Here is a 25,578-nt window from a genome sequence, read left to right as displayed (position 1 = left end):
AAAACACCCATCCTTTCTTCTGGTGACTGATACTGCCCTCCTAATACGTGAGGTGCCCGTGTTTATTTTTGAGGGGCGCGCCGCGCTAGCCACTCCTATAGGTTTAATATTTGTTTTTAGTTCAATGTTTCTTTTAAAAACGCCATTGACAATGAAGAGAAATTAATGTTTGTTTTGTCCCTAACACGTACAAACATTAAATCCCATTAACAACTAGAACTGCACTCTGTCGAGTGCATACTTGCTTGTTGCACACTAGTAGGCCATAAATGGCCAACTAGTGCGCAAGCAGAGTGCGCAAGTATTTTCGACTGCTGTAAACTGTGGAATCTCAGTATCTCTGTGAAGGAACGTTTGAAATGTCTAATTATTAGGTGTAACTATTTGCTACCTATCTACTTTATGCATGTAAACACCTAGTATTATTAAGTATGGTTCAAGTTTCTATCTATATAAGAAATACACTTTTATCAATTTAGAAAGCCTAAAGAAATAGTTCTTTAGGCCAGTTCTTTAGGTCAGTGGTCCCCTCTGAAAGTATATATATCTTCTCTTTCTAGAATAAAACTTTAACTTAGTTTTTGCATATATATAATAATAATAATAATAAACTTTATTTATATAGCACCTTTCATACATAAATGTAGCTCAAAGTGCTTTACAGAGCAGAAAAGATAATAAAAACAAAAGCAAAACAAAACAGCATTAAAACAGGCATGCAGTTAAAACAATAGGACAATAATGCAGTGTCAAATCAGGAAAAGGCAGTGGTACAAAGATAAGAACAGATAAAGCAGGGCAACGACATTAAAAAAAACAAGCAGTAATACAATACAGTGAGGACATGAATAACAAAAAATAAAAGATCACTTAAAAGCAATGTTGTAGAAGTGGGTCTTGAGCTGAGCTTTAAAAATGTCTACAAAGGCTGCCTGACGAAGGTACAGTGGGAGCTTGTTCCATGCCGACGGCCCGTAGAAGCAAAAAGCTGCTTCCCCGTATTTTTTAGTTGCCATTTATTTAGGCAAAGCGAGCAGGCCAGCAGTGGAAGACCTTAGGGGCCGGTTTGGGACATATTTAGGCAGGCAGTCAAGTAGGTAGGAAGGTGCGAGACCATTGAGAGCTTTATAAACAAGTAAAATAATTTTAAAGTCAATCCTAAAAACAACCGGAAGCCAGTGCAGTGATGCCAAAACTGGAGTAATATGTTCTCTCATCTTAGTTCTAGTTAAAACTCTAGCTGCTGCATTTTGGACAAGTTGTAATCTGTCAGTTGTTTTCTTAGGCAGTCCTGAAAAAAGGGCATTGCAGTAGTCAAGCCGAGAAAAAACAAAGGCGTGGATTAGCGTTTTTGCATCGTCCAAGGACAAATAGGCTCTGATTCGTGCAATATTTCTAAGGTGAAAAAAGGCAATCTTGGTAACATGATTAATTAAAATTAAATTCAGAATCAATAATAACCCCCAGGTTCTTTACTGTACTGTTACTTTCTACAGTCGGTTGCCAAGTCTGCTTATTATTGATTCTTTCTGCACACTAGAACCGATTATGAGAACTTCTGTCTTATCCTCATTTAGCTTGAGAAAGTTCTCATTCATCCAACATTTGATGCTAGACAGACAGGTCAACAGCGGGTCTAAAGCACAGGGATCATCTGGGGCCACAGAAAGATATAGTTGGGTATCATCAGCATAGAAATGAAAATTGACTCCGTGATTGGTAATGAGTTCGCCCAATGGCAGTATGTACAAGGAGAAAAGCAGAGGACCAAGAATCGAGCCCTGTGGAATACCAGAACTGATGTCGTGTTTGTCTGAGTCAAACTCGGCTAGATTGACAAAGTAACTTCTGTTTGATAGGTAGGAGGAGAACCAGGACAGGGCCGTACCAGACAGGCCTATCCAGTGCTCCAGACGCTGTATTAAAATTGAATGATCAATCGTGTCAAATGCAGCCGTTAGATCTAGAAGTAAAAGAACGGATACATGTTTCTTGTCAGCAGACACCCTAAGATCATTCATTACTTTTACAAGTGCTGTTTCTGTGCTGTGAGTCACTGTGACCTTTCCTAAAGCCAGATTGGAATTTGTTGTGCACATTATTGTTCTGTAGAAATACATGCAATTGATGAAAGATGCATTTTTCTAAAACCTTGCCCAGAAAGGGTCGATTTGAAATGGGTCGATAGTTACCCAAAACAGAGGGATCAAGATTGTGTTTCTTGAGTAGGGGCCTAACTAGACTGCTGTCTTCAGTGAGTCTGGGAAGACGCCTGATTGTAGAGAGCTGTTTACAATTTTTAGGATATCTCCAATCACACTGTCTAAGACCTCTTTGAGAAAGGTGGTGGGAATTGTATCCAATGAACAGGAGGATGATGTCATCTGTGATATGGTTTTGCGGAGTTCGTCTTCATCAATTGCGTAGAACGATAATAGGCTCCCCCTGGAGAGATCTACCCTGGGACCATTAGCTGCTGTTTGAAGGTTTGCGCTAGCAGCAGCACCATTCATAATATCAGCTCTAATGTTAAAAATCTTGTTATCAAAAAAGCATGCAAACTCATTACACTTAGCTTTAGAGGCCGGGAATGACTGCTTGTATGACTGGGGGGGGTTTAAAAGTCGTTCAATGGTAGAGAATAGGACTCTGGCATTTTTCTTGTTCTCATTAATAATGCCAGAGAAATATGCCTGCCTTGCTAGACGCAAGGATTTGTTATAGGCGACTGTTGATTTTTTAAGAATCTCTAGGTGGATATATACTTATATATACTTAGATATATACTACACTAACGTTAAGCTTTATGGTTAACTTTTTGACACTATCGTTACTTTTATACACCCCAGAAACATAATGTTGCATTACTTACGTCATCATTGAGAGCAGTTATACATAATATACTATATAGAGTATGTAGTTGTAAGTTGATTAGCAGTATACTGTGGTTACTTTGCGCCAAAAACCGTGCCAGCCAACCCGCTACTTGATGCGTATGCAAATAAAACAGATTTGTGCCTGGTTTGCTGGGACCAGATTACATAAATGACCATATTTCTTACGTCATCATTGAGAGCTAGTCATACATATACACACCATGTACTCTGGTCCCAGCAAATCAGGCACAATTTGCTATTTTATTTGACTGATTATGTATATAGTATACGTATGACTAGCTCTAAATGATGACGTAAGACATACGTATACATATACATATACTATATAGAGTATATAGTTGTAAGTTGATTAGCGGTATACTGGGTTACTTTGCGCCAAAAACCGTGCCAGCCAACCCGCCACTTGATGCGTATGCAAATAAAACAGCAGATTTGTGCCTGGTTTGCTGGGACCAGATTACATAAATGACCATATTTCTTACGTCATCATTGAGAGCTAGTCATACATATACACACCATGTACTCTGGTCCCAGCAAATCAGGCACAAATTTGCTGTTTTACGTGCATACGCATCAAGTGGCGGGTTGGCTGGCACGGTGCACACAGACCGGGCGAAATTATTACTTGCTCGCTCTGCTTGCGCAAGTAATAAAGAGAATTTAATGTTTGTTTTGACACCGTTTGTTTTCCCCCTGACAGGTCATCCCTATACAGTATATGTTCCCCATGTTCTATATTCCCATGCATGTTCCCCACTCACCCGGCCCCCCAAAAAAGGTTCTATGTTCCCATCACTTAATCAATATCACACGGGTGTGATATTTTATTATTATTCGAGCAGTGCCCTGGGCCTGGAGCCTCTACAACAGTGCCCGGTAGTGGGCACTGGCCTACTGGAACGATGCAAGTTGGAAATGCATTCCCCACCCAAATATTATGTCTGTGTCCCTTTTATGCCCATATGGAGTTCTTTGTCAGGCATGCCCAAATATGGAGTCTATGCAAACAGAATTATGTCAAAACAGGCCAGCTCCATATATGGACACTGGGAAAAACAATTATCAATCAATCAAACTACTCAAGTGAATACTAGGTTACTGTTCACCACTGGGCATATTGAGTTGAGTCTGGAGTCCACTAGTCTTAATATGTTTCAGTTGTTCTATATCAGATCATTAACCAGTAATAATTCTCTAATGTATTTATGACTAAGACAAGGGAACATTGAACTTTACAAAGTGTTGGCAAGCAATAACTCTGTAAAATACATTTATTGACCCAAAAAAAAAGGTTTTCCTTAATCTGTCCTTTTAATTTTACACACAAAAATATCAAAATACTTTACAGGGCATTTCATCTTAATATTGTCAAATTCCTCTAAATCAATTCTCTCAAATTACACTGTACAATGACAATGCCTATGTCATTTTTGAAAATTCAGTGGTAATTTAATTTAATTTATTTCAGGGAACAATGCATTTTAAATCTATGCACAGTCATTACTTGGTATTTAGCAACAGATTGAGACTTCACTGCATTTCATGCAATCCATATCCCGTAACTCGTTCTCCATCACACATCATTCAGAGCCAGGTGCTTAAACATGTTGTAAATACATAAAAGATACACAGTACAACATTCATAACATGGATTATCTTGGTTACCCAAACTTCAAAGCTTAAAAATGTGTCTTTACACAAACATATTGAAGTATACAACTTTTACTCAAAACAAAATGTAAAAGGTACTAAAAAAAGATGTACAATTGGGCCAAATGCCCCAGTGCAACAGGAGAAAGAACCCCCTTCAAAATCCTTCAAATTACTTTCAATCAATATCTTGGATATGTTTTTGTCTAGATTTTGCCTCTCTTGTGCATCAACTCATAAGGACATACTTGGTCAATTACAGACCTCTAATTACAGGTCTCGTCAGTATTCATGCTTATGGGTTGTCAACATAATAAACATTCTCCTTCAGTCATTGCTACAGTATTTTTCACCAACTAAGTTCCTTGAATGTCTTTAATGACACCTACAGTAACTACGAATAGAACAATCTAGTCCTCAGATATCACATGTATGGGAGATCACGTTTGAGATTGCAAACAGAAATGTCAAAGTATTTGAGTGCTAAAGGAACAAAGGAGAAAACAATTACAAAATAATTCCTTATTGTGAAAGCCATAGGACATTGCGAGTGGCAGTTCTTATCCGACAAGCTTAATAAAACAATCACATTGTAAAGTGGATGCGCATTAGAAGGAAAGAGAAGCTTATCAGAGTTCATGAGTTGGCTTGTATGTACTGAACTGGGCTTTAATATAGCCCTGTAGTAAAGGCCAACATGGTGCACAGTAATCACATTGGCATTCTACTATCTTACCATAACTGAGCTTCATTATTTAATACATTATATTGACAGCAATTCTATTATAATAATAATAATAATAATAATAATAATAATAATAATAATAATAATAATATTACTGTTGTATCAGGCAAGTTGAAATGTCTGCTAAGAATGTCTCATATGACACCTTTAAGTAGGCCTTACTGTTTGAGGTTCAATAAAACATTGTTTCTCAGCTTTTAAAAAGCACAAATAAACAAAACACAATGCATTTTAAGACAGGATTACAATACAAAATAATTTGACACTTTAGTTATCACTACAGTTAATCACATGTTGCAACTGTTGAAATTATCAGTATTACCTATCAAAAGTGTAAATGGATTTAGGAAGAGTGCTTTCACTCAATTAAGTCCTCCATATACCGCGTATAAAACACTTATCAAAGTAAGAAAACAAGAGAATAAGCCTTTGGGCTCTTGAAATTGTATATCTAGCGTCATTAAGGCATTAACTATCCAGTATTGCTAAAATAACTAGTTGTCAGGAAAGAAAAAAAAGTTTATGTATGAGAGCAACATAAAAAAAATATATACGAAAAAAAGAACACTTCACGATAGAGTGCAAAATACTCAGAGCAAAAACGTGTCAGTCCCTAGTGGCCCATTAAGTACCAATAATCAATATAAAGTACTGTGTTGATGTCTAATTTGCTCTAATAGCTGATATGCAAAATGCACATTGGCTTAGGAAATACAATTAATTTCTTACTTTCAAATGTTTGGTTTAGTCTGCTTAATCTCGGTAGCAACAGGTAGGATATAAAATTCTCTATAAGTTCTCAGAGGGGATGGATGTTGAATAATAAAGACTCAACTTTAAACGGCATAATTATGCCAGTCTCTAATGGGGCAATAGGACCATTTATTTTTATCTGTGCCACCTTTAAATGAGTTATTACTTTAGAATATTCTTTGGGGCCTTTGTTTTCCATTATTTGTCTATATGTCAATAAGGGAAAACAGCCAGATGTAATGACCCATAATATGACTGACATATGTTCACAAATGGTGATATCATTAATATTTACATAACACATTGTTGCTAATATGAGGCTGCAACATATTGAAGCTTTTAATTAAATTAGGGACAGAGGAAAATGAAACAAAATATTAAGGAAGACAACTGAGGTTTCAAGAGGCGGAAGAAGTCTGTGATTATAATTGTTGTCAGAGAGAAAACAATGGACGGAAATATTTATTCAACCAAGGGGCAAATAAAAAATGGGTCAGTGCTTGAGTACTTAAAAAAACACAGACCTAATTTTACCAGAGTTCAAACAGGACTCACACCAGAATCCTGCATATTATGTTCAGGGATATGCAGGGAGCCCTGCCAACACAAGCAGCCCCATTGATTGGGTTAACAAATTAGTGCAATTTAATTAGAGATCACTGTATTAATGTTCTCTGAAAGCTGCCTACACAAAATAAAAAATCCTATGAGAAGAATCTCTGATATAAAGAATTCCCAGACATGAAAAACAGCTACACATTTAAGTCTGTTCCAATATACATTCATAAGAGAGGGTGTAAGAGAGAGAGAGAGAGATGGCAGAGAAAAAGATAATTCCAAAGTCTTAGATATAAGATTAATGTTGACCTCATTACTTGATAGGGCAGCTTCCTTCCAATGATGTTCAATGACTGTGTTCCTGATGTTAGCCACTTCAAGCAAGATTTGTTAGCCGTTTTTGTCTCCACCCTTTTCTCCTGCAGCCTGAAAACAAGAATACAAACCTTTTCTCTTAAAAAATTCAAACTGCTCTTTACCCCAGGATTTGGAACAGTAATATTTAAAAAGAATCATAAATGACTCACGCCAGGCTTGTGAAATGCAGTGTCCTGCAGGCCAAAGAGGGGGATCCCTTGGCCACCATGCAGGGGTGATGCTGTTGCTGAGGACAGCAGGTTGGGTGACTGGGCTATTAAGGGTGAGGTTGGGGTGGATGTGAGTGCTCCTGCCAGCGTGAGGCGCTGTAGCTCCCTTTGTCTCTGTTGCTGTAGCATCTGGTATACAACCACCTGCTGCTCCTGATAGAAGGGAAACATACAGAAGCTCAAGAAAACAAATAAAGCACCGACCATTAACATTTTTATCCATTGGCCAGCTATATATGGGTTTTTTTATTGTAGAAATGTAGGTCAGATGAGAGGATATAGGATAGGATAAGGGGGTAGTTTACCAGTCAAATCTTTGGTTGGTAAAGTCTGGTGTTAATTTAACACCAGCATCACATTATTTAATGGTACCCCAACTTTCAACCCCTGAATTTACCAGGATCCACAATTTTTCAATTTGTAACGACTAATATTGCGTCACGCCCAATTTTAGCTTAGATCAGGGGTTCTCAACGTTTTTGGCTGGGGACCCCCGGAAATGTTTTGGCATGTCTCGCGACCCCCTCCCCACCCCTAATACAAACTGACTGCAGAAATAACCTTAATAATAGAGAAAATATATCATAAATGAATACTAAAACCAGATATAATCAATAAGGAAAGTTTATGCATGTACTATGTGTACTATGCAAACTCTTCATTTCCATTTTCCAGCCATAAAGTTAAAGAAAAAAAAGAAAATAATAATAATAATAATTTGGGGACCCCCCAAAATTATTTGGTGACCCCCGAGGGGTCGCAAACCATGGGTTGAGAACCCCTGGCTTAGATTGACTGGCCTACTAGGATGCATTTAAAGAAGTGAAAAGAAGATATATTAACACAGTTTAATATTTCATTACAGGAGTAAAGTTCTGTGAGGTGAGAAACTGCTGGAGCTGTTGTTGCTGCTGCTGGAGAAGGAGCTGCTTCTGTTGCTCTGATAGCAGAGATGACCTGGCACGAGAGAGGCACACCCTTATTAACACACACACACCAGACACACCAGACACACACAGACACCAGACACCAGTGTGAGTGAGGCCTAAGGCCTCACTCAGACCTTCACAACAGATTGTTGTATAGCTGATGCATAAGACTTGTTTATTGTTGTATGAGGGGGAGGGGGGCAGTCGAAACACAGGCGAAAGCCGTACAACAAAAATGTTGTGACTTCCATGGAAATGCATTGGGGCAATGTTGTATGCTAGATGTATGAGACTTGTTTACTGATGCAAGCTCCCAATGCATTTCCAATGGAAGTCACATGGTTTCACACATTTTCTGTACAATAGTGGCATATTGAAAATAGCTAGTTTGAAATAATCGTATATATTTATTTGATATTCATCCCATCTGAATTCTATCGTTCCAATGTGTTCTGTGAGAAAACAAACTACTGCCCTACATAAAACGTGTGTGGTGAAGGCGAAGGTTTTTCTGTAAAAAATAATAATATTTTTTTGCTATTTTGCTATTTGCTATTAAAACGTTCTTTAATCTTAATGGAACAAGACTGCTAGCATACGTACGGGCTCACGCTCTTAGGTAGCTGAAGACCCTGTGCCAATGCCTGGGGGTTGAGAGGTGGAGGCTGGGGCCGGAGCGCGGGCAGTGCAGGCTGGGAGGCATTCTGTACGGGTGACTGGATCACTCCGTTCAGACTTCCCAGCACACCGTTCATGCTTAGCTGAGGACTTCCTGCCAGGGAGGCCATGAGCCCGCCCACCACTGGCAGGGCGGGGCCGCTGGCCTGGCTGATGGTTCCCAGGCCGTCGCTCAAACCACGAGCCAATCCATTCAGCTGGCCAAAAGAGGCGGGGCTCTGCTGCGGAGGCGGAGTGCTCTGGAAGGAGAGAGAGGAGCTGCTACGGGACGGACTACCAGAGTGGAGCTCCTATGCAACGAAAGAACCAAGTATTAGTTTTATTCTATTTAGATACGTTTTAGTATTAGCAGGGTTTGAATGGTTTGATAGTTGATACCTGTATGTATGCTATAATAATTGTTGTAATAATAATAATAATTAAGGGATGCACACAGGGATCTTACCTCAGATGAGGTTACAAAGGAGGTGTCATTCAGGTAGAAGCTTTTGGATAGGGGACTCTTATTGGTGTTTAGAGGGTCTAAAGAAAATAGGGTACCGTTACAGAGAGTACATTATCATCTGGGAAGAAGACTAATTAAAGAGATATTTCACTTTCAAACATGTTTGGGGTCATTTTAACTGGCTTTTGTGAGCACCCAAGACAGTTTTTAAGTACACTTGATTCATGAATATTTGACATTTGTTTTATCAGACATGCCCCTTCATATACAAAACCATTGTAACTTCAAACTAACTCCATTCGAACCTTTGGTTCTGTGTGGAGTTTGCATGTTCTCCCTGTGTCCCCTAGGGTAGGTACCCTCACAAAAACTTGCAGTAATCCTGGTCTCTAAAACTACCTCCTCCTGGCCAGCCGGGGCCTGATGGAGGGGAAAGGAACTGGTCGGAATAACATGTTCCTTCCACGCGTTACGTCCGGCCAGGGAAATTCCCCCCTGTCAGGTGAAAAGAAGCAGCTTGGACTCCTCATGCTCCCCCAGATTGGCAGAGGAAGTGTAGCGCCCAGGATTACATTCGATAATCGGCACTGGGTGAAAAACACTGGGTTGCAAAATCGTGGGATAAAAAATATATAAAATAAAAAAAACATTGGTTCTGGTGACTGATATTGTCCTTCTAATGTGTGAGGGGCCGTGTTTGTCTAACACAATTTACAATTTACAATTTACAATTTAGGCATTTAGCAGACGCTCTTAATCCAGAGCGACTTACAATAATCAAGAACAAAAGCATGGGAATACATCACAAAAGCATTTATCGTAAAACATGCGTAAGCTAAGAAAGTAACAGTGGAATATCTATATTATGAGACTATACATATAAACTATATATATACTACTATGCTATACATATGTACTATGGCGTGCTATGACTATATACAATGCAATTATAGTGCCGTCTACATAACATGCTATAAGTCTGTATCAGATGCTATCTAGGTCTACAGAAATGCTATCTAAGGGGGTAGGGCAAGTGCTATGGGCCATGATGGAGTCTAAAAAGGTGGGTTTTCAGACTACGGCGGAAGATTGGGAGTGATGCTGCAGTTCTGACTGCAATGGGAAGTGCATTCCACAGTTTTGGAGCCAGAAGGGAGAAGAGTTTGGGACGTGTGGAGCGTTGTCCAGGCGTTTTTAGTGAGGGTACTTCCAGCTTCCCTGCGTTGGCTGATCTGAGTGCGCGGGAGGGTTTGTAGGGTTCAATCATACTTGCAATCACACAAAAACTAAATGCCATTAACAATAAAAATAATTTTATGTTTGTGTTGGCACCGTTTGTTTTATATCACCATTACATCACCTAATCAACATGAGTTAGACTTTAATATATTAGCGCCCCTCACTTCACACAGGTGTGATTTTTTTATTTTATTAAGTAAAATATAATAAATAAATAAAAATGAATGAATCAAGTAATGGAGAAAACATGGCCTCCTCACTTCAGAGCACTACATATAACCAACATTTTCAATGAATCTATCAAGGTGAAAATTGAGTTTGAAGTTACAATGGGTTTGTATAGGAAGGGGGCGTGTCCGATAGAATTAATGTCAAATATCTAAATACTGACTCAAACAACTTAAAAACTGTCTGGAGTGCCTGAGTAGATGTTGTGAAATATCTCTTTAATTAGTCCATGGAATCCTTTGGATTTGACAAATAGTATGTTCCGTCTCCAAATTTGGACTCCAGGCTTCAGTGAAGGTGGTTCTGCTTTAATGAATATCTTGAAATGTTAATGAAGGGTAGAATACGACCTAGGCTTGATGAGAGGAAGCTGATCTGGGTGTGCATGGAGCCCTGGGCGGAAAGGCCTTGTGGAGGGAAGGGTACGGCCAGCTCCACATTGAGCAGCTGCAGACGTTCCTTTTTTGCTGTCAGGCTGAGGATCTGGTCTTGGAGCCGTTGGTTCTCCTGCTGCAGTGAGTGTAGAGACTGGAGCATGTCCACAACTAGACACGAGACAGAGAGAAAGATTTAAAGGTAGATTTACATACTGGTGTTGTGGCATGTTTAATCCATTGACTATAACTATGATTATGAATATATTAATTACTATAGAATGCACTGCGGATGTTTAGCATAATTCACTTCACAATCCATTTTCTAGAGAAAATCCTGCACACATGTTCTTTGTACATTAAAATGTAGCACTGTAATTTATGAAAGTCCAGTCATTACTGCATCTGAACACCACATGTACAGTCTTTCATTTTCAATAGAAAACACAGAAATAAGATGAAATTAAACATAATCTAGTTTTTACCGCCAATGAATTGTTGATGGGCTTGATTGTTTGTTTGATTTAGGTCCTACAACCCACAAAACGTGTCATTTTATAATAATGCAATTAAAGTGGAACTAGATAATGTATTCTGAAATGTTTTTTCAGTGAGACATGCCTGACATCAAGAAGCTAGGGGAGACGTGTTTCTCAGTAGCTGGAGGGGACAGCTCCTATTTAAAACTAGAAGTGGATATTAAAGGCCAGTTGACGGTGCTATTCATACAGATGAAGTGAGTCAACAAAAGTGGAACTAAGTGATTTGGCTTAAGAGGAAAAGGAAATGATACATAGTGAATAAATATAACCAAACAGAGAAGCATTATTGTCATGGTTTACATTATTATGCCATCATGGCTGCATTGAAACACCTCAGTGTGCTGTCTCTCATCGGGCTGTTCTTTGTTCACAACAGTGTCCTGGAATATATGCATATAACTGAATAGCTCCAAGCACTGCATTCAGTGTCACAAAGAGTAGACTTAAACCAAAGCAGGTGGAGAAAAATACACCACAGCAAACAGCATAATAATAGACCCAGCCACAGCAGAGAGGGAAGCTGTCTGTTATGTACTTCTGGTCCAGACATTGGCCGCCCCCACCCCCACAAAACTCAAAGAAGAACTAGATAAAGTGCCAATCGGCACAGGTCTCCACCAGGATTCTTCCTCAGCCTAGTGGGAATATGCGTGCACAGTTTCATCGCAATCGGACGCTGCGTTGACTCGTGAGGAGTTGTGGCCATTTGCTACTCCTGAAAACTGTAGGAGCCAATCGTGGCCAATCATTTTGGAATATGAGAAATCAAACAAACCTGTGTTGATCACATGACTATGGAGATCATGTGTACCGATTTGCGTGAAATTTGGATAAAATCTGAAGGAGTAATAATAGAAAATGTGTTTTACATATGTGGGCCTCCTGGTGGCGCTATAAAGAGCAGATGTGAAAAATTCCAGACAAAGGTTTTTCCTTGGCCTCTAGGGAGTTGGCATACAAAGTGATCCACAGATTGTGCAGTTAGAGGTAAAAACACTTTTCGGCCAGTTATAGCGCCACCTTGAGGCTGAGTTGAAATTGTTCATGTGGCATTTCTTCCTCGGCCTAGTGGGAATGTGGGTGCACAATTTCAAGGAAATCATGCGATGTGTTCATGATTTGCAGCATTTTGTTTGAAACTGAGCACTCCTGTGAACTTTGGAAGCCAATCTTAACCAATCAGGATGGAGTCTGAGAAATCTGAAAGACCCGTTTCGTTGAATGGCTCTAGAGAGACTGTGTACCAATTTGCGTGATGTTTGGACAAAATCTGTAGGTGTACTGTGCAAAAACTTGTTTTGCACAAAGCGGCCTCCTGGTGGCGCTATAACAGGCCGTTCTGGAAACTTTGGGGCAGAGGTTCATCGTTGGCATCCAGGGAGTGTGTGTGCAAAATTTGGCATCGACCGGGTTAACGGTGGCCGAGATTAGCTGCTAACGGACGGACGGACACACGGACGGACACACGGACGGACGGAGTGCAAAACATACTCTCCCCACATGCCTTCGGCCTGGTGGAGACAATAACTGCAAATGTCCCCGGAATCACAGACAGGCCCGAATGGATTCTGCAGACATGCTTAATTTGTGTGCACAGAGAACACTCACTATTGACGCCCATCTCTCCGTTTCCATGTTTCTCTAACAGGAGCTCAATATGGGAGCTGGCTGGGGGGATGTTCTCTGGACGGGCTCGAACCCCTGGACCCCCTACATCCCTCGGGTCAAACAGCAGAGGAAGACAGCTCATAGGAGACCTGGAGGCCAGAACAGGGAAGAAAGGGTCAGTGGGTTGGTCTACACCCAGAATTGGGAAACAAACTACCCTCAGTTACAAATAAAAAATATACTGTTAATTTTGGGTCTGAATGGTTTTTGTAATCTACTAGTTCAGGCAGACTTTGGGTCTGAATGGTTTTTGTAATCTTCTAGTTCAGGCAGACTTTGGGTCTGAATGGTTTTTGTAATCTACTAGTTCAGGCAGACTTTGGGTCTGAATGGTTTTTGTAATCTACTAGTTCAGGCAGACACACTCGCGTGCACTTCCTCAATGTTACTGTGATGGGTCACTAGCAGCTGACCAATGTGGTGGTCCATTGCTCTGTTGCTCCTCTTGCTGTTGCACACCATTGCCGCTGTTGGAATGTGATTCTTTGCCCCAACAACCTCCCCAGCTTTCCCCTGTGGGATCTTGTGCTTCTGTTTTAAAATGTCTTTCTTCATAGTGTGTAGTAAAGCCTGAATGCCAAGATCAAATATTTACACACCTGCATTTACACTAGTGCAAATGTTTTGTCTGAAGAGAAAATGGTTTCTCTTCAGTTCTCTGAGATTTAACTACATTTTATATAAGATCATTTCAATCTATTTGGCTGAAAAAGTGAACTAACTGCACTAACCAATGTTGTAATACCATCGATAAGAGCGTTATCCAAACATCCCATCAGAAATGTGAAGAAATGCTCTGACTGCTAAACGAAAGGGTAACGAATGAAGCTTACTGTGATGATAAGCTCTCTCTCGGTGAGTTTCCCTGACACGGAAAGCGACAGTCATCGAGGTCAGATTCTAGGAAGGGAGAGATAGGTTGTGGTGTTACATGTCGTCTTAAGTGTGTCTGTGCGGAATTGTAACAAAATTGTGTGTAAGGAACCAGAAGAATGCTATGTTGATCTCATACCCAGGGTTATAATTTCTGGGGGATGGGGGTACTGCTTTTCATATCCCCCTCTTGGTCATTAATCTTTATAGCCATTGGGGATATATTTAATGTGTATGTATATTATTATTCAAAACATAAACAAAATAGCAGATCTACAAGATTTGTCGTACGAATAACCATATAGGGTTGAAGTGGTTTTTTGAACACTGCTCATACCTGGCAGTGAGGTCTGGGCTTGGCTCAGTAGTGGTGGCAGTGTAGGGGCTGTGGAGAGACAACTGACAAAAGGCTGTGTGGACGTCTGGCTATAGGAAGAACTGGAACCAGGATGGGCCTATGAGACAAGAAGACAGCAGATATAACTGGCAGGGAAAGTTAGCTGGTATAAAGCTTCAAGAAAAGTTTCATTTCCAAATAAGACTTTCACTATTTCAAAATAATGTCACAGCTAGACATATTTGATCTAGTCGGAATTAATTATTCACGACTGTTTAATTTGTTATCAAAAGCCATTTACTAACAACATTTTAATATTAAAGATGCATTGTGTGATATGTGGAGTTGTGGACAGTCTATATATAAAAAAACCCACACAGACTACACCAGCCAAAAACAGACAAAGTGAGACAAACTTAGGTACTTCCAGTAGGGTATTTCAGGTGTGTCATCATGCCAAGTGAAGAGATAGATGTTTAAATATCTAGCAATGAAACTACAGAGAGTTTGTAGGCAGAAGATGTGCATGTGAATGTACATTTTCCTTTTTTTGCATGAATAACCATTCAGCTAAAATATTTAGAAGAAATCTTGCACTGTAAAATCCATCATTACACAGTAGAGGAAAGCATGGGTATTAGAGGTGGCGAGTAGATTTTAAAGAGCAAGGGAGGTGTCAAGATGTTTCATCAGACAGATCCCCAGACAGCGGAGCAGGATTTTGAAACATGCTTTATGGCCCCTATAGAATGTAGGAGTTTTAAAATTGTCGGCAAGTCATCAGATCGTAAAAAAAAAAAGACTAGTATTTCACACTAGTCTTTTTATTTTTTATTTTTTTCATCGGCTGTGATTATATCTTTGTGGATTTCACACTAAACGATTGATCGTTTCAGTTCATCCTCTGGGGAGCATAAAGGTTATCAACAAGTGTTGGACAGACAACCTGACCAATGCACAGAATTACTTTGCTATCCTTACAAATACTACACAATGCACCTTTATGTGGAATTGAAATATAATATTTCTAGGAAACTTTATTTCTCGTGAATAGACACAGTTACATGTTGTAGAATAGAGGTTATTTCTTCTCTGTACTTCTGGAGTACCTGTGTATTTGAGAGAGAGTTGACTGAAGGAAGAGAGAGCGTGGAGACGTGACATGGAAGAAGTCCTGAGGACAGGGCGGTACTACACACACCACCACCCAGGGACAACGAAGTGCTACACACTCCTCCGCCTAGTGACAAAGGGGTGCTGCACACACCCCCTCCTAATGTGAGAGGGTCCTTGAGACTGGAGTAGATGCCTAACAGAGAGAGAGGGAGAGAGAGGGGGCTGTCATGTTTACAAAGATATACTGTAAACAGCATGCAGCAGAAGCGTGTAAATCATGGTGTAAATAGAGGTGCTTAAATACGCACAGCACACACAGGTCGGAGAACCAGTCACCATCTAGGGCAGGAAATCGGGCCATCTTGTGTGCAGTAAACTAGCTAGCTAGGAAACTAACTTTAACTTTCCAATAGCACAGAGTTATAAACAATGTTACGAATTACATTACTCCATGACCTGTCCAAGTAAGCCCGGTTGAAGCAAGTCAAGGCAAAGCCTGTTTATTTTATAGGACATTTCAACAACAAAATGATTGCTTTACATTATTAAGACAACACTATTATGCATTCTAAAAGGGAATTTGAAGAAAATAACATATAGTACCCTATTCCCTATTCTGGGGTGAACATTCAGTGAAAATAGCACATCTACACACAACACATTGCTCACAACACATTGCAATGCGACAGTGTGAGCTTGTAAATCGGCAATTTTTTATCAATAGTTTTTTGTTTTATTAACGGCCTGTTGTATTTTGTGTTGTTTGAATTAACATTCTGTTTGTTTTAATTGTGCTAATCCATTGTCAACTTGACAATGCATATTACAAAATGTACAAAGAATTTCAGATATCTGCTCTAACTTAATTTAAATGGAACATGTAGTACTACTGATATAAGCCTACATCTTTTTTGTTTAACTTGCCATGGGTAATGGAATAGTTCAACAAATCTTCAATCAAGCTACAAATAAACACCAAAGTGCAGCCAACCAGACAGTTGTACTGCTACAATTTGTTTTCTGCATGCAATGCTTTTCTTTCTAGCAGTATATGAGCACACAGGAAGCTAGAGGGCTACCACACACCCACGGTTAAACTCACCGGAGCTGAGTAGAGAGTTACCGCGGCCTGTGGAGAAACTGCCGGCAGAGGAGGAAGTAAAGGAGGAGGTGGAGGTGGTTGTCAGAGGCAGCGTGGAGGAGGGGAACGCAGGGTGCAGAATAGAGGATGGGCTGGGATAGATGGAGGAGGTTAAGGCTGGAGGCAGAGGAGGTGCGCTGGTGTGATGATGGTGGTGATGATGGTCCTCTTCCCGCCTTTCTCGGTTTTTGCTCCCCCGGGGGCGGCCTGGACCGTGCCGACTCTTCTTGTTGCCGCGGTGCCTCCTCTCCCGGGGCAACGGTGGTGGAGGCGTGGCTTTGCCATCCTCTGCCGGGTCGGGCTCCTCCAGGATGGGAGGCGTGACCAGGTGAGAGGGCTTACAGAGGGACTTGGAGGGTTTGTAGTCCCCCGAAGAGGAAATCTTACGGATCTTGCTGCTGCTGCCACCCAGCCCTGAAGAGGAAGTGATGCGCATGATGGACCCAAAGGTGGAGATGGTGACCTTGGTCTCAAAGGGGCTGGAATTGCTCTCTGACCTGTCGTGACCCTGTGAACCTACATGAGGGCCATCGGCAGAGGTCAATGCCGGGGGCTTATTGTGATATTTACTGTCCTCCTCCTCCTCCTCTTCCTCCTGCTCCTCCTCTTCCTCGTCTTTTTCGTCTTCCTTTTGGTCTCCCGCTTCGTCCGGCTGAACCACCACTCTCCTGTGACGCTCCTTGCGCTCCTCGCCACTGTGGTCCTCGCCTCCTCGGTCATGGTCACGTTCTAGGCGGGAAGACGATGAGAACTGGTGGAAGTCCTGCGTTGAAGACAGGGAGCCGACCCCTAGCAAAAACAACATGAACGAACGTTAATCCTGAAGATAAACATAGAAAGCTTAAACGCCTAGTCAAAAACTCACACTGTTGTGGCTGTCTTGAAAATGACACTGGTTTATTTAATACATAGGTCTAACGAGTTCCATGGGACAAGTTAGCTCATGTACTGTAGTGCCCCAAGATGCTAATCTGGCCACATTTAGTTCTCCATTAAGTCACCTGCGTTGAATGGACTAGAGGAACATGAGGAGGAGGTGCAGCTCTTGCCAGTGCTTCCTGTTTTCTTGCTCCGATGACCACCTAGGCCATGAGAACTCAGCTTCTTGGGCTTCCCCTCGCTGTCCTTGCTGCTATGGTGGCTGGTGGGCAACTGCATCAACACAAACAGGGCATAGGAAAGAGAGAAATTAAACAGCTCAGTCAGTAGAGCTCTTGCCTTTGCACCACAATGTCATGAGTTTTATCCCGGGTACCACCAAATCAATATAGGTGTGGCACGGCTTGGGTGCAGCAAGTCGTGTGGTAAGTGCTGGGAGCTGATGGTAGATGTTGTGCTTCACCTCAGCAATCCTTGTCCCAGGGGTCTAGTGCATTGAAATGGGGATAGACTCCTCGGTATCTTTGCTGATACCGTCAATAAGCATCTCTGACCTATTTACTTCATACCTGACTCCTTTTATTTAACCATTTCTCCTGCACGACTCCTTTTGTGGGAGTTTACCCTTATCAACCTGGTCAAAGGTCAAAGGCTTTTTAATGGATCATATGTTAGTAAAGCCATACAAATATCAAACTCCCCAAATCCACCAGAATACTGGAAATTACATCTACTTTGTTACATATTTGTTACAGAAAGAAATATCCTTTTATCTGACGTCTTAGGTTGGCAGGTATGATTTACTTACTTATATAAGTATTTATTTATTTATATCAGGTCTAGCGAAATGTGGCTAGCAGGCATTCTCTTTCGTAGTGTATTCTCTCTCTTATCTGTTCCCCTGGAATGGCGGTTCCTACCTTGTCTATGCTGCTGTTCAATGAGGGGCCCAGGATATCAGATGATTTCTTGTGACGCTCCTTTTGCCGCAACTTGTCCTTATGACTCTGAAAAGGTGTCAGTGCAAGTGACTGTTGTGAGGACATAGAGAGAACAAACACAGGTTCGTCATACCAAACTTAGAGGGGCATAAGGATCGCTTGACTTAATCATTCTCTCTCTCTCTCGCACGCACGCACGCACGCACACACCTTCCTCGGTCTATGATGGTGATGTTTGTCTTGTGAGGGAGAGCTGGAGCCACCCCTGGGGTGTCCAAAAGTGCTGGCTGTATTCTCACTGGAGCGCAACTTCTTCTGCTGAAGAAACAGAAGACAGCATGGAGACCAGAACCATTTCATTGACTCACTGAGGGTTAATACAAAATTGCGGTTAAGGTAAAATTAAGGTTTTTTATCATTTGAAACATTTTGGTCTGTAAAACATGATTCATTATTAATTCAGCTCTGGGTGTATTGCAACCTACCATCTTGCTGTAATGGTGCTTACAGTAGCCGCAGTATTTAACATTGTCAGCCTCGGGACCTTCTTCCTCACACAGCAACCCGGCCATTTGAGCACTGCACAGGGCCAGAAGAGTGAAAAACCTCTCACACTCACACACACACACACACACGCTCGCACACACACACACACACACACACACACACGTCGTACACAACACACGTGCACGCACACACACACACACGTCGTACACAACACACATGCACGCACGCACACACACACACACACACACACACGCACGCACGCACGCACGCACGCACACACACACACACACACACACACACACACACACACACACACACACACACACACACACACACACACACACGTATGCGTGTGGACATAAAGAGTCTCTCCACCAATGTCTGTTCTGTCTGCACACAAAAACACAGACCACAGTTTCAGTAGACACTTGGATGCATCCTTTGTAATCTGAGTGCTTTTGCCATTGATCATGCCAACGTGGATTAGGTGACAGCTCTCTACACACACAAATCAGATTTGGATCTTCCTGCTATCTGATCTTCTAGGTCTGATTTGGAAGAGGTCTGGTTTGCATTGTGAAAGGAATTTGACATTGTCTAAATGTAATCTAGGAACAAAGCAGATGTGCAGCATATACAGTACAGTGCAAAACAATAGGGAGGAAGAAATGCAAACAGATTCCCTTAAATGCAGACCATGGTGGTGAGAGATAGGGCACATTTTCAGGGAAATATTTAGATTTGCAAGTGCAACAGCAAAATGTTTAGGATTAGCGACACCACATGTGTGCACACACACACACACACACACACACACACACACACACACACACACACACACACACACACACACACACACACACACACACACACACACACACACACACACACACACACACACACACACACACACACACACACACAAAACTAAATGCATACCAGGTGACATGAAAGGCCTGTCTGCAGCCCTGTCTGTTGCAGGTCATACAGGCTCCGCAGGCAGCTTTACTCTCTCGGCCGTGGTCCTCACAGATATAACATGTCTAGCCAAGATGGAGAGAACAAAGAATAGAGGAAAAGAAGACTCAAACTTCAGATGCTACATTTTGAATTGATTATTGGTACCAGAGATTGTCAGTCATTTCTGTGTATATTTAAGTTATTTCTCATATCTCTGGGCTGCCAACTACCATTTAGGCTTTTGTTTACAAAGCCTAAATGGCAAACAGAAATGTAATTATTATTGTTATTTTTCCCATGTTCAATGCCAAAAACACGATTAAATTGTTAATCACAATCATTTGTATCGTCAACTAAAATGTCATGGTTGTAACAGCTAGGTGTGAAAGCTGTTAATGTTGTACAGCGTTTGGTGTCCCTCTGCACTTTTTGTGAGATCCTGTTACCTTTGCACCTTCCCTTGTGTCAATATGAGCAAAGCCCTGCAAGCTGTCACTTTGTTTCTGCACCAAAGAAAGTTACAGAGACAAATATAATACCTGTACAGCTAATTAATGGTTAATGAATGGCATGTGTGTGTGTGTGTGTGTGTGTGTGTGTGTGTGTGTGTGTGTGTGTGTGTGTGTGTGTGTGTGTGTGTGTGTGTGTGTGTGTGTGTGTGTGTGTGTGTGTGTGCGTGTGTGTGTGTGTGTGTGCATGCGTGCGTGTGGAGTGTAAACAGTCTAGAGTAGACTCTAGCTAGAGTCAAGGTGGTGCAGCATTAGATTAGATTAAATTAGATGATGAAGGTAAACGTCAGGGAAAGGTGTGTTTGTCATGAGGCCCAACTCAATTCTAGGACAACTTGTGAAACGCACGCACGCACGCACACTAATGGTTGTGCCACTCTGACAATAAAATGCATAAAAGAAAAATAATGTGGAATTCATAAAGACATGCACCAAAAAATATAAACACAAATAATTTGCGTGCATTGATTACATGACCACACACACGCATGCAGGCGTGCACACACACACACACACACACACACACACACACACACACACACACACACACACACACACACACACTGTTTTTGTACTTTTTGTACTCCCTCTAGCTCTCCTGAAGAGGGGGGGGGGGGCAGAAGAGGCCTAGCAACAGGTGCTGGACAAAGGAACAGCGGGCTCTTTACCTTCCTCCTTCAACACCCACTCTCTCTCTCTCTTTCTCCACCATTCCTTCGTCTTCCACTAACAACGCTCCCCGCCTCCCCCCCACCCCATCCCACCCCCACCAAGATGTCAACGATGTAATGAGAGGCCACAGAAACATCTATCCGGGTACATATAAGAAAGTGTGCTTCTCAAGTTTTCACTGTCCATTGAAACGCTGTGGAGGAATGCGGGCAGCGCGTCTGGATGAATGGCTCTGACATTGCAAAGCTGCATGCAATTTACTGTAGCCGACACACACCGAATATCCTCAGTGTTACGGGTCCATTTTTATGATCTCAGAGTTAAATCAACACTGAGGATTTTACTGTGCAGTAATATGAGACCGGGCCCACATGGAGTGAGGCAGACTCTTGCATGCATACATTTGTGCGAATGTATACACTCCCTCTCATGCACACGTGCTGCACATATATACCGTATATATGCATAATGCATTGCATCCGGCCATCCACAAATGTTTGCGTACAAACACAAACACAGCGACTGGTTTTTCACCCCAATAAAGATGCAATGTCTTTCTCTAGATTGGCATACACTGACCTACATTTGTATTGGCATCAACACATTCCCTCCCGTTGGCGTTACTATAGGCGGGATCGTGAGGCCAGTGTAATGTGTGCAAAAAGCAGAAGAAGAGACCACTTCTGCCCGACCCGGAAATGTTATCCCTCCATATTTGAGCCACATCCTCATTCTAGGGCCTAGGCTGTGTATCGACGTGTGATGGATTAACTTTTTTTGCGTGATCAAAGATTAGGGTTTTATAAGGTCCCAAAGATCGCAGTTTGTCTCATTTTGAGGAGAAAAGGGACAAATAAGCATGCACGCGTGCACATTGGATCTGTATGTAGGCTGTCTAACATGTAAGTAAAAGCAATAAAGAAATTAATAAATAAAATATTTTAAAATATTATTTTTAATTACTGGATTAAATGAAATGAAAGAAAGACGAGTTCCCTCGTCTTGGCAAAGGCAGGTTGTGGAGGTCCTGCGTTCTTGGCATACTTTGTTAAAAAATAGCCATACCATGTGTATCTCGGAAATCATGTGGTAAGTCTGTGACATCAGCCATCTATGACATATCGATGTTGTATCATTACATATGATATTTTATGAGCAAGGTTTCTTTCAGCACGATCTGACTGCCATTCTCTTCAATTATACAATTAAAGTTAAATATGTGAGTGCTATGCAGAGCAAAAGTAGCCAACGCTAACCCTAAAGTGCTGTTAACATGCCACCCTATCGCCACTAATTTATCAGTGAGCTACAATGGCCTGAAACTCATTTGAACATAAGTAGTTCATTATTGTTAGCAGCACATAATACACAAACAGTCAGGAACTGCAATGTAATATGAAGTACATTACCTACACTGACTGCACTGTGAAGATGTCTTTCTTTTACAGAGACTAATGATGCTGACACTGTGCCCCTTTGTATGGATACACATAATTCAAAGTGATTTCAACCCCACAGGTCAAATAACACTGCAGGCATTGATGCGTGAGCCACAGTCAGTACCTTGATGTATCTCTCATGGGGGACATACTGCAGGACGATGGGCTCCATGGTGAGAACGTTGGCAAACTGCACCTCAGGGATGTAGAGTGCACACACAACATGCGCCCAGCCTGACGGCAAGACAGGAGTCGGTTAGGGTCGAAGCATGCGAATACGGCACAATTACACTTTTCCCTTTGACTGTCATCTTGCCTTTATAACCGTAGTGGACTTAATAGGTGAAATCAGTAACGGAGCTTGAACCTAACTTCACATGGTTAGTCAATTTCATGGACAGACCAGTTCACCTCCAAATGTTGTAAAACTTGAGAAGGAGATGATGGAGCAACGTCCAGATATTTACCTCCACTGTCTGTCCTCTTGAGGGCGCCATCTTTGTGGGGGCAAAGTTCACACCTCTGGGGGAGAATTGAAGTTTGTATTGGCAAAAATGCATTACACATCTCTCTATGAGCTTCAATAAACTATTTATGTAGTACTGATGTAGTGAAGACAATACAATAACACATCGCCATGCTGTCTTGTGGTAAACATTTTTGTCAAAATTAAATTTTTGCCACAGACATACATGAGCAGACAGTAATATTACCAGAAACATATGGTCTGTAACACTGAGAGTGCAGAAATGGAACCAAATGTGGTTCCATTTGTGTTCATAGATAAGAGGGCTCGTCGCAAATAAAACATTTGAGAACCACTCTAGTACTAGTGGACTCATGTGCCATAGTGTCATAAATAAGTGCTATATGCTACACATAATTATCATGAAGAAAGCCTGGAGACTTGACAATCAGTAATTGGGTATTGTGATCAAAATAAGAACATTATAATTTTGTGTAAAAAAGAAAATCAAAAGTTTGCCAACAAGACAAGACCAAGTCTTGCCACAGACACATTTGTCCGTGTAAGGACATATTGATGACCCCTTGGACATACGATAGGTCTCTCACATACTGTGGTGTGATGCATATTAAGAGATATACTCACTACTCGTGCTGCTCTTTCCTGTGACTCACACTTTCGACAGAACCATGGCCCAGTGGGCACCTGGACTATGCCATAGCATGCTGTGAGATAACACACACACACACACATACACACACACACACACACACACACACACACACACACACACACACACACACACACACACACACACACACACACACTGTTCAATGTAATGGTCCATAGCCTAATACATTATTTGGGTATTAAAAACATATATATATATATATATATATATATATATTAAAAAAAAGAAACATCTGGTCTCCAGAAAATAACAGGAACTGGGACTTGAGTGGCCTGATAATCCAGATTTTTTATTAAACCAAACCTATTTGAAAAAGGGAAGGGAAATGAGTAGTAGTAGTATTACAGTAGCAACACAGCGGTGAAAGCATGTGGACATAGTGCACACTGTAGCTAAACAGTAGACATTGGACAATGTCTCCAAAAAAAGAGAAGAGGCCTCGCTAGTGTTCATAGCAGATGCTAACGGTCCGAGCCAACTAAACTTTGTGGAGAAAAGCCCATACAGAATTGCCGAACCCCAGTTGTCGGCGCCACAAGGCTTGATTTATAGCATAGATGCCTATACTGAATTGCGCAGCGGAGTCGCTCGCCGACAAGGACTGATCTACAAGCGAAAGCGAACAACGCGTCTCGAAGCAACGCACAGACAGTGTTGTTTTGTTTGCTTGTAGATCAGACCTTGTCGACGAGCGACGCCGTGTTGTTGTACCACGGGAGCATGAATAATTCGGGCTTTGAAGGCTTGATCGGTGTCATTCTCTCCATGCCCCGTCGGGTCCACCACTCCCCCTCCCACACATAAACATTAGAGTACAGACACACGCCAACACGCACGTAGGCAGGGAAGCGCATGCACCACCAACACACACCACCACATCCCCTCTCCCTAGTCTACACACACCACCAGAGATCAGATAGATCAGACAGTGCGGGTCGTTACATTGTAACAACATTATTACAACATGCCGCTCGTTTACCTTGGTGCACCGCAACGCTGCAGCCGTGTCCATCACAGTACACGAGCGGGTTCTCAGCCCAGCCGCGCTCGTCCGAACACACGCAGCAACCACCAACCATTTCCCGCATGCTGCTCCCATATGATATTATTATTATTAACTCAGCCCCCCGCGCGACGAGCGACGTGTAGCCTACGCGTCAAGTAGTCCCCGCCGGCCTTAACGTCGCAGCAACAAACATGGTCGTCGTTTTGTTGTCGTTGGTGGTGCGTGGTGTGTAAGCGCAGCGAGTCCCCCCCCCCACACACACAAAAATGAATCTCGGCGTGGGGTTCTGTTCTGTTCTGATACGGCTAGTTTTCCGTGATGTCCTCCTCCCGTCCCGTCCCCATAGAACCGATGCAGTGCGCATGCTCATCATGTCTGCTGCTGCTGAAGTGAAATGGATCAAGACGCTGCAATGATGGAAATAACATAAACAAATGTTCATATTCAAAGTTTGTCCACGCCCGTTCATGAAAAGAGATATTGCCAAATATATAGGCTAAACAAATAAATGATACTGGATGTTTTTCGTTAACCATAGTGTTTTTTGTAGACTATAGGCTACGGTTTTGTACTTTTGTAGAACGTGGGGTTAATTAACTACAGTGCTCCGCTCGCTGCAATCTGATTAAATGCAGCTAAATTGCGCCACCTTTTGGCTGCTTCTTGAACGGGAATCAGATCATGGGCAGATATACATACATGTCTGTCCCTCTGGGTGGGCACTGGGCAGATATACATACATGTCTGT

General features: G+C 41.8%; 1 protein-coding gene across 5 annotated transcripts; it reads right to left on the bottom strand.

Moving 5' to 3' along the window:
- Positions 1–4,150: 4,150 nt before the first annotated feature.
- On the bottom strand, positions 4,151–25,161 carry LOC310858662 (protein AF-17-like). 5 transcript variants are annotated; one of them, XM_083764870.1, is made up of 20 exons: positions 24,804–25,161; positions 23,779–23,858; positions 23,135–23,189; positions 22,792–22,901; positions 20,027–20,130; positions 19,066–19,159; positions 18,791–18,898; positions 18,560–18,670; positions 17,762–17,912; positions 16,722–17,549; positions 15,613–15,812; positions 14,504–14,621; positions 14,127–14,193; positions 13,234–13,382; positions 11,060–11,254; positions 9,243–9,319; positions 8,723–9,087; positions 8,054–8,147; positions 7,131–7,343; positions 4,151–7,029 (listed from the first exon to the last, which is right to left on the bottom strand). In XM_083764870.1, exons 1-20 carry the CDS (start codon positions 24,910–24,912, stop codon positions 6,994–6,996), a joined length of 3,264 nt encoding a protein of 1,087 aa, XP_083620996.1. In that variant the 5' UTR covers positions 24,913–25,161; the 3' UTR covers positions 4,151–6,993. The 5 variants fall into 5 exon arrangements, with proteins under 5 accessions (XP_083620996.1, XP_083620998.1, XP_083620997.1 ...); XM_083764872.1 differs by having other exon boundaries at positions 18,560–18,646; XM_083764871.1 differs by having other exon boundaries at positions 18,791–18,895.
- Positions 25,162–25,578: the final 417 nt, after the last annotated feature.

This window comes from Protomyctophum parallelum (genome assembly GCF_964188405.1).
Source record: "Protomyctophum parallelum genome assembly, chromosome: 5".
Taxonomy (NCBI): domain Eukaryota; kingdom Metazoa; phylum Chordata; class Actinopteri; order Myctophiformes; family Myctophidae; genus Protomyctophum; species Protomyctophum parallelum.
This window is presented reverse-complemented; position numbering and strand designations above follow the sequence as displayed.

Coding starts and splice junctions, on each gene's coding strand:
- LOC310858662 (XM_083764870.1), bottom strand. CDS start 24,912: ATGCGGGAAATGGTTGGTGGTTGCTGCGTGTGTTCGGACGAGCGCGGC. Junction 18,899..19,065: donor AGCACCATTACAGCAAGATG/GTAGGTTGCAAT, acceptor CTGTTTCTTCAG/CAGAAGAAGTTGCGCTCCAG. Junction 14,194..14,503: donor AGCCCAGACCTCACTGCCAG/GTATGAGCAGTG, acceptor CTCCCTTCCTAG/AATCTGACCTCGATGACTGT.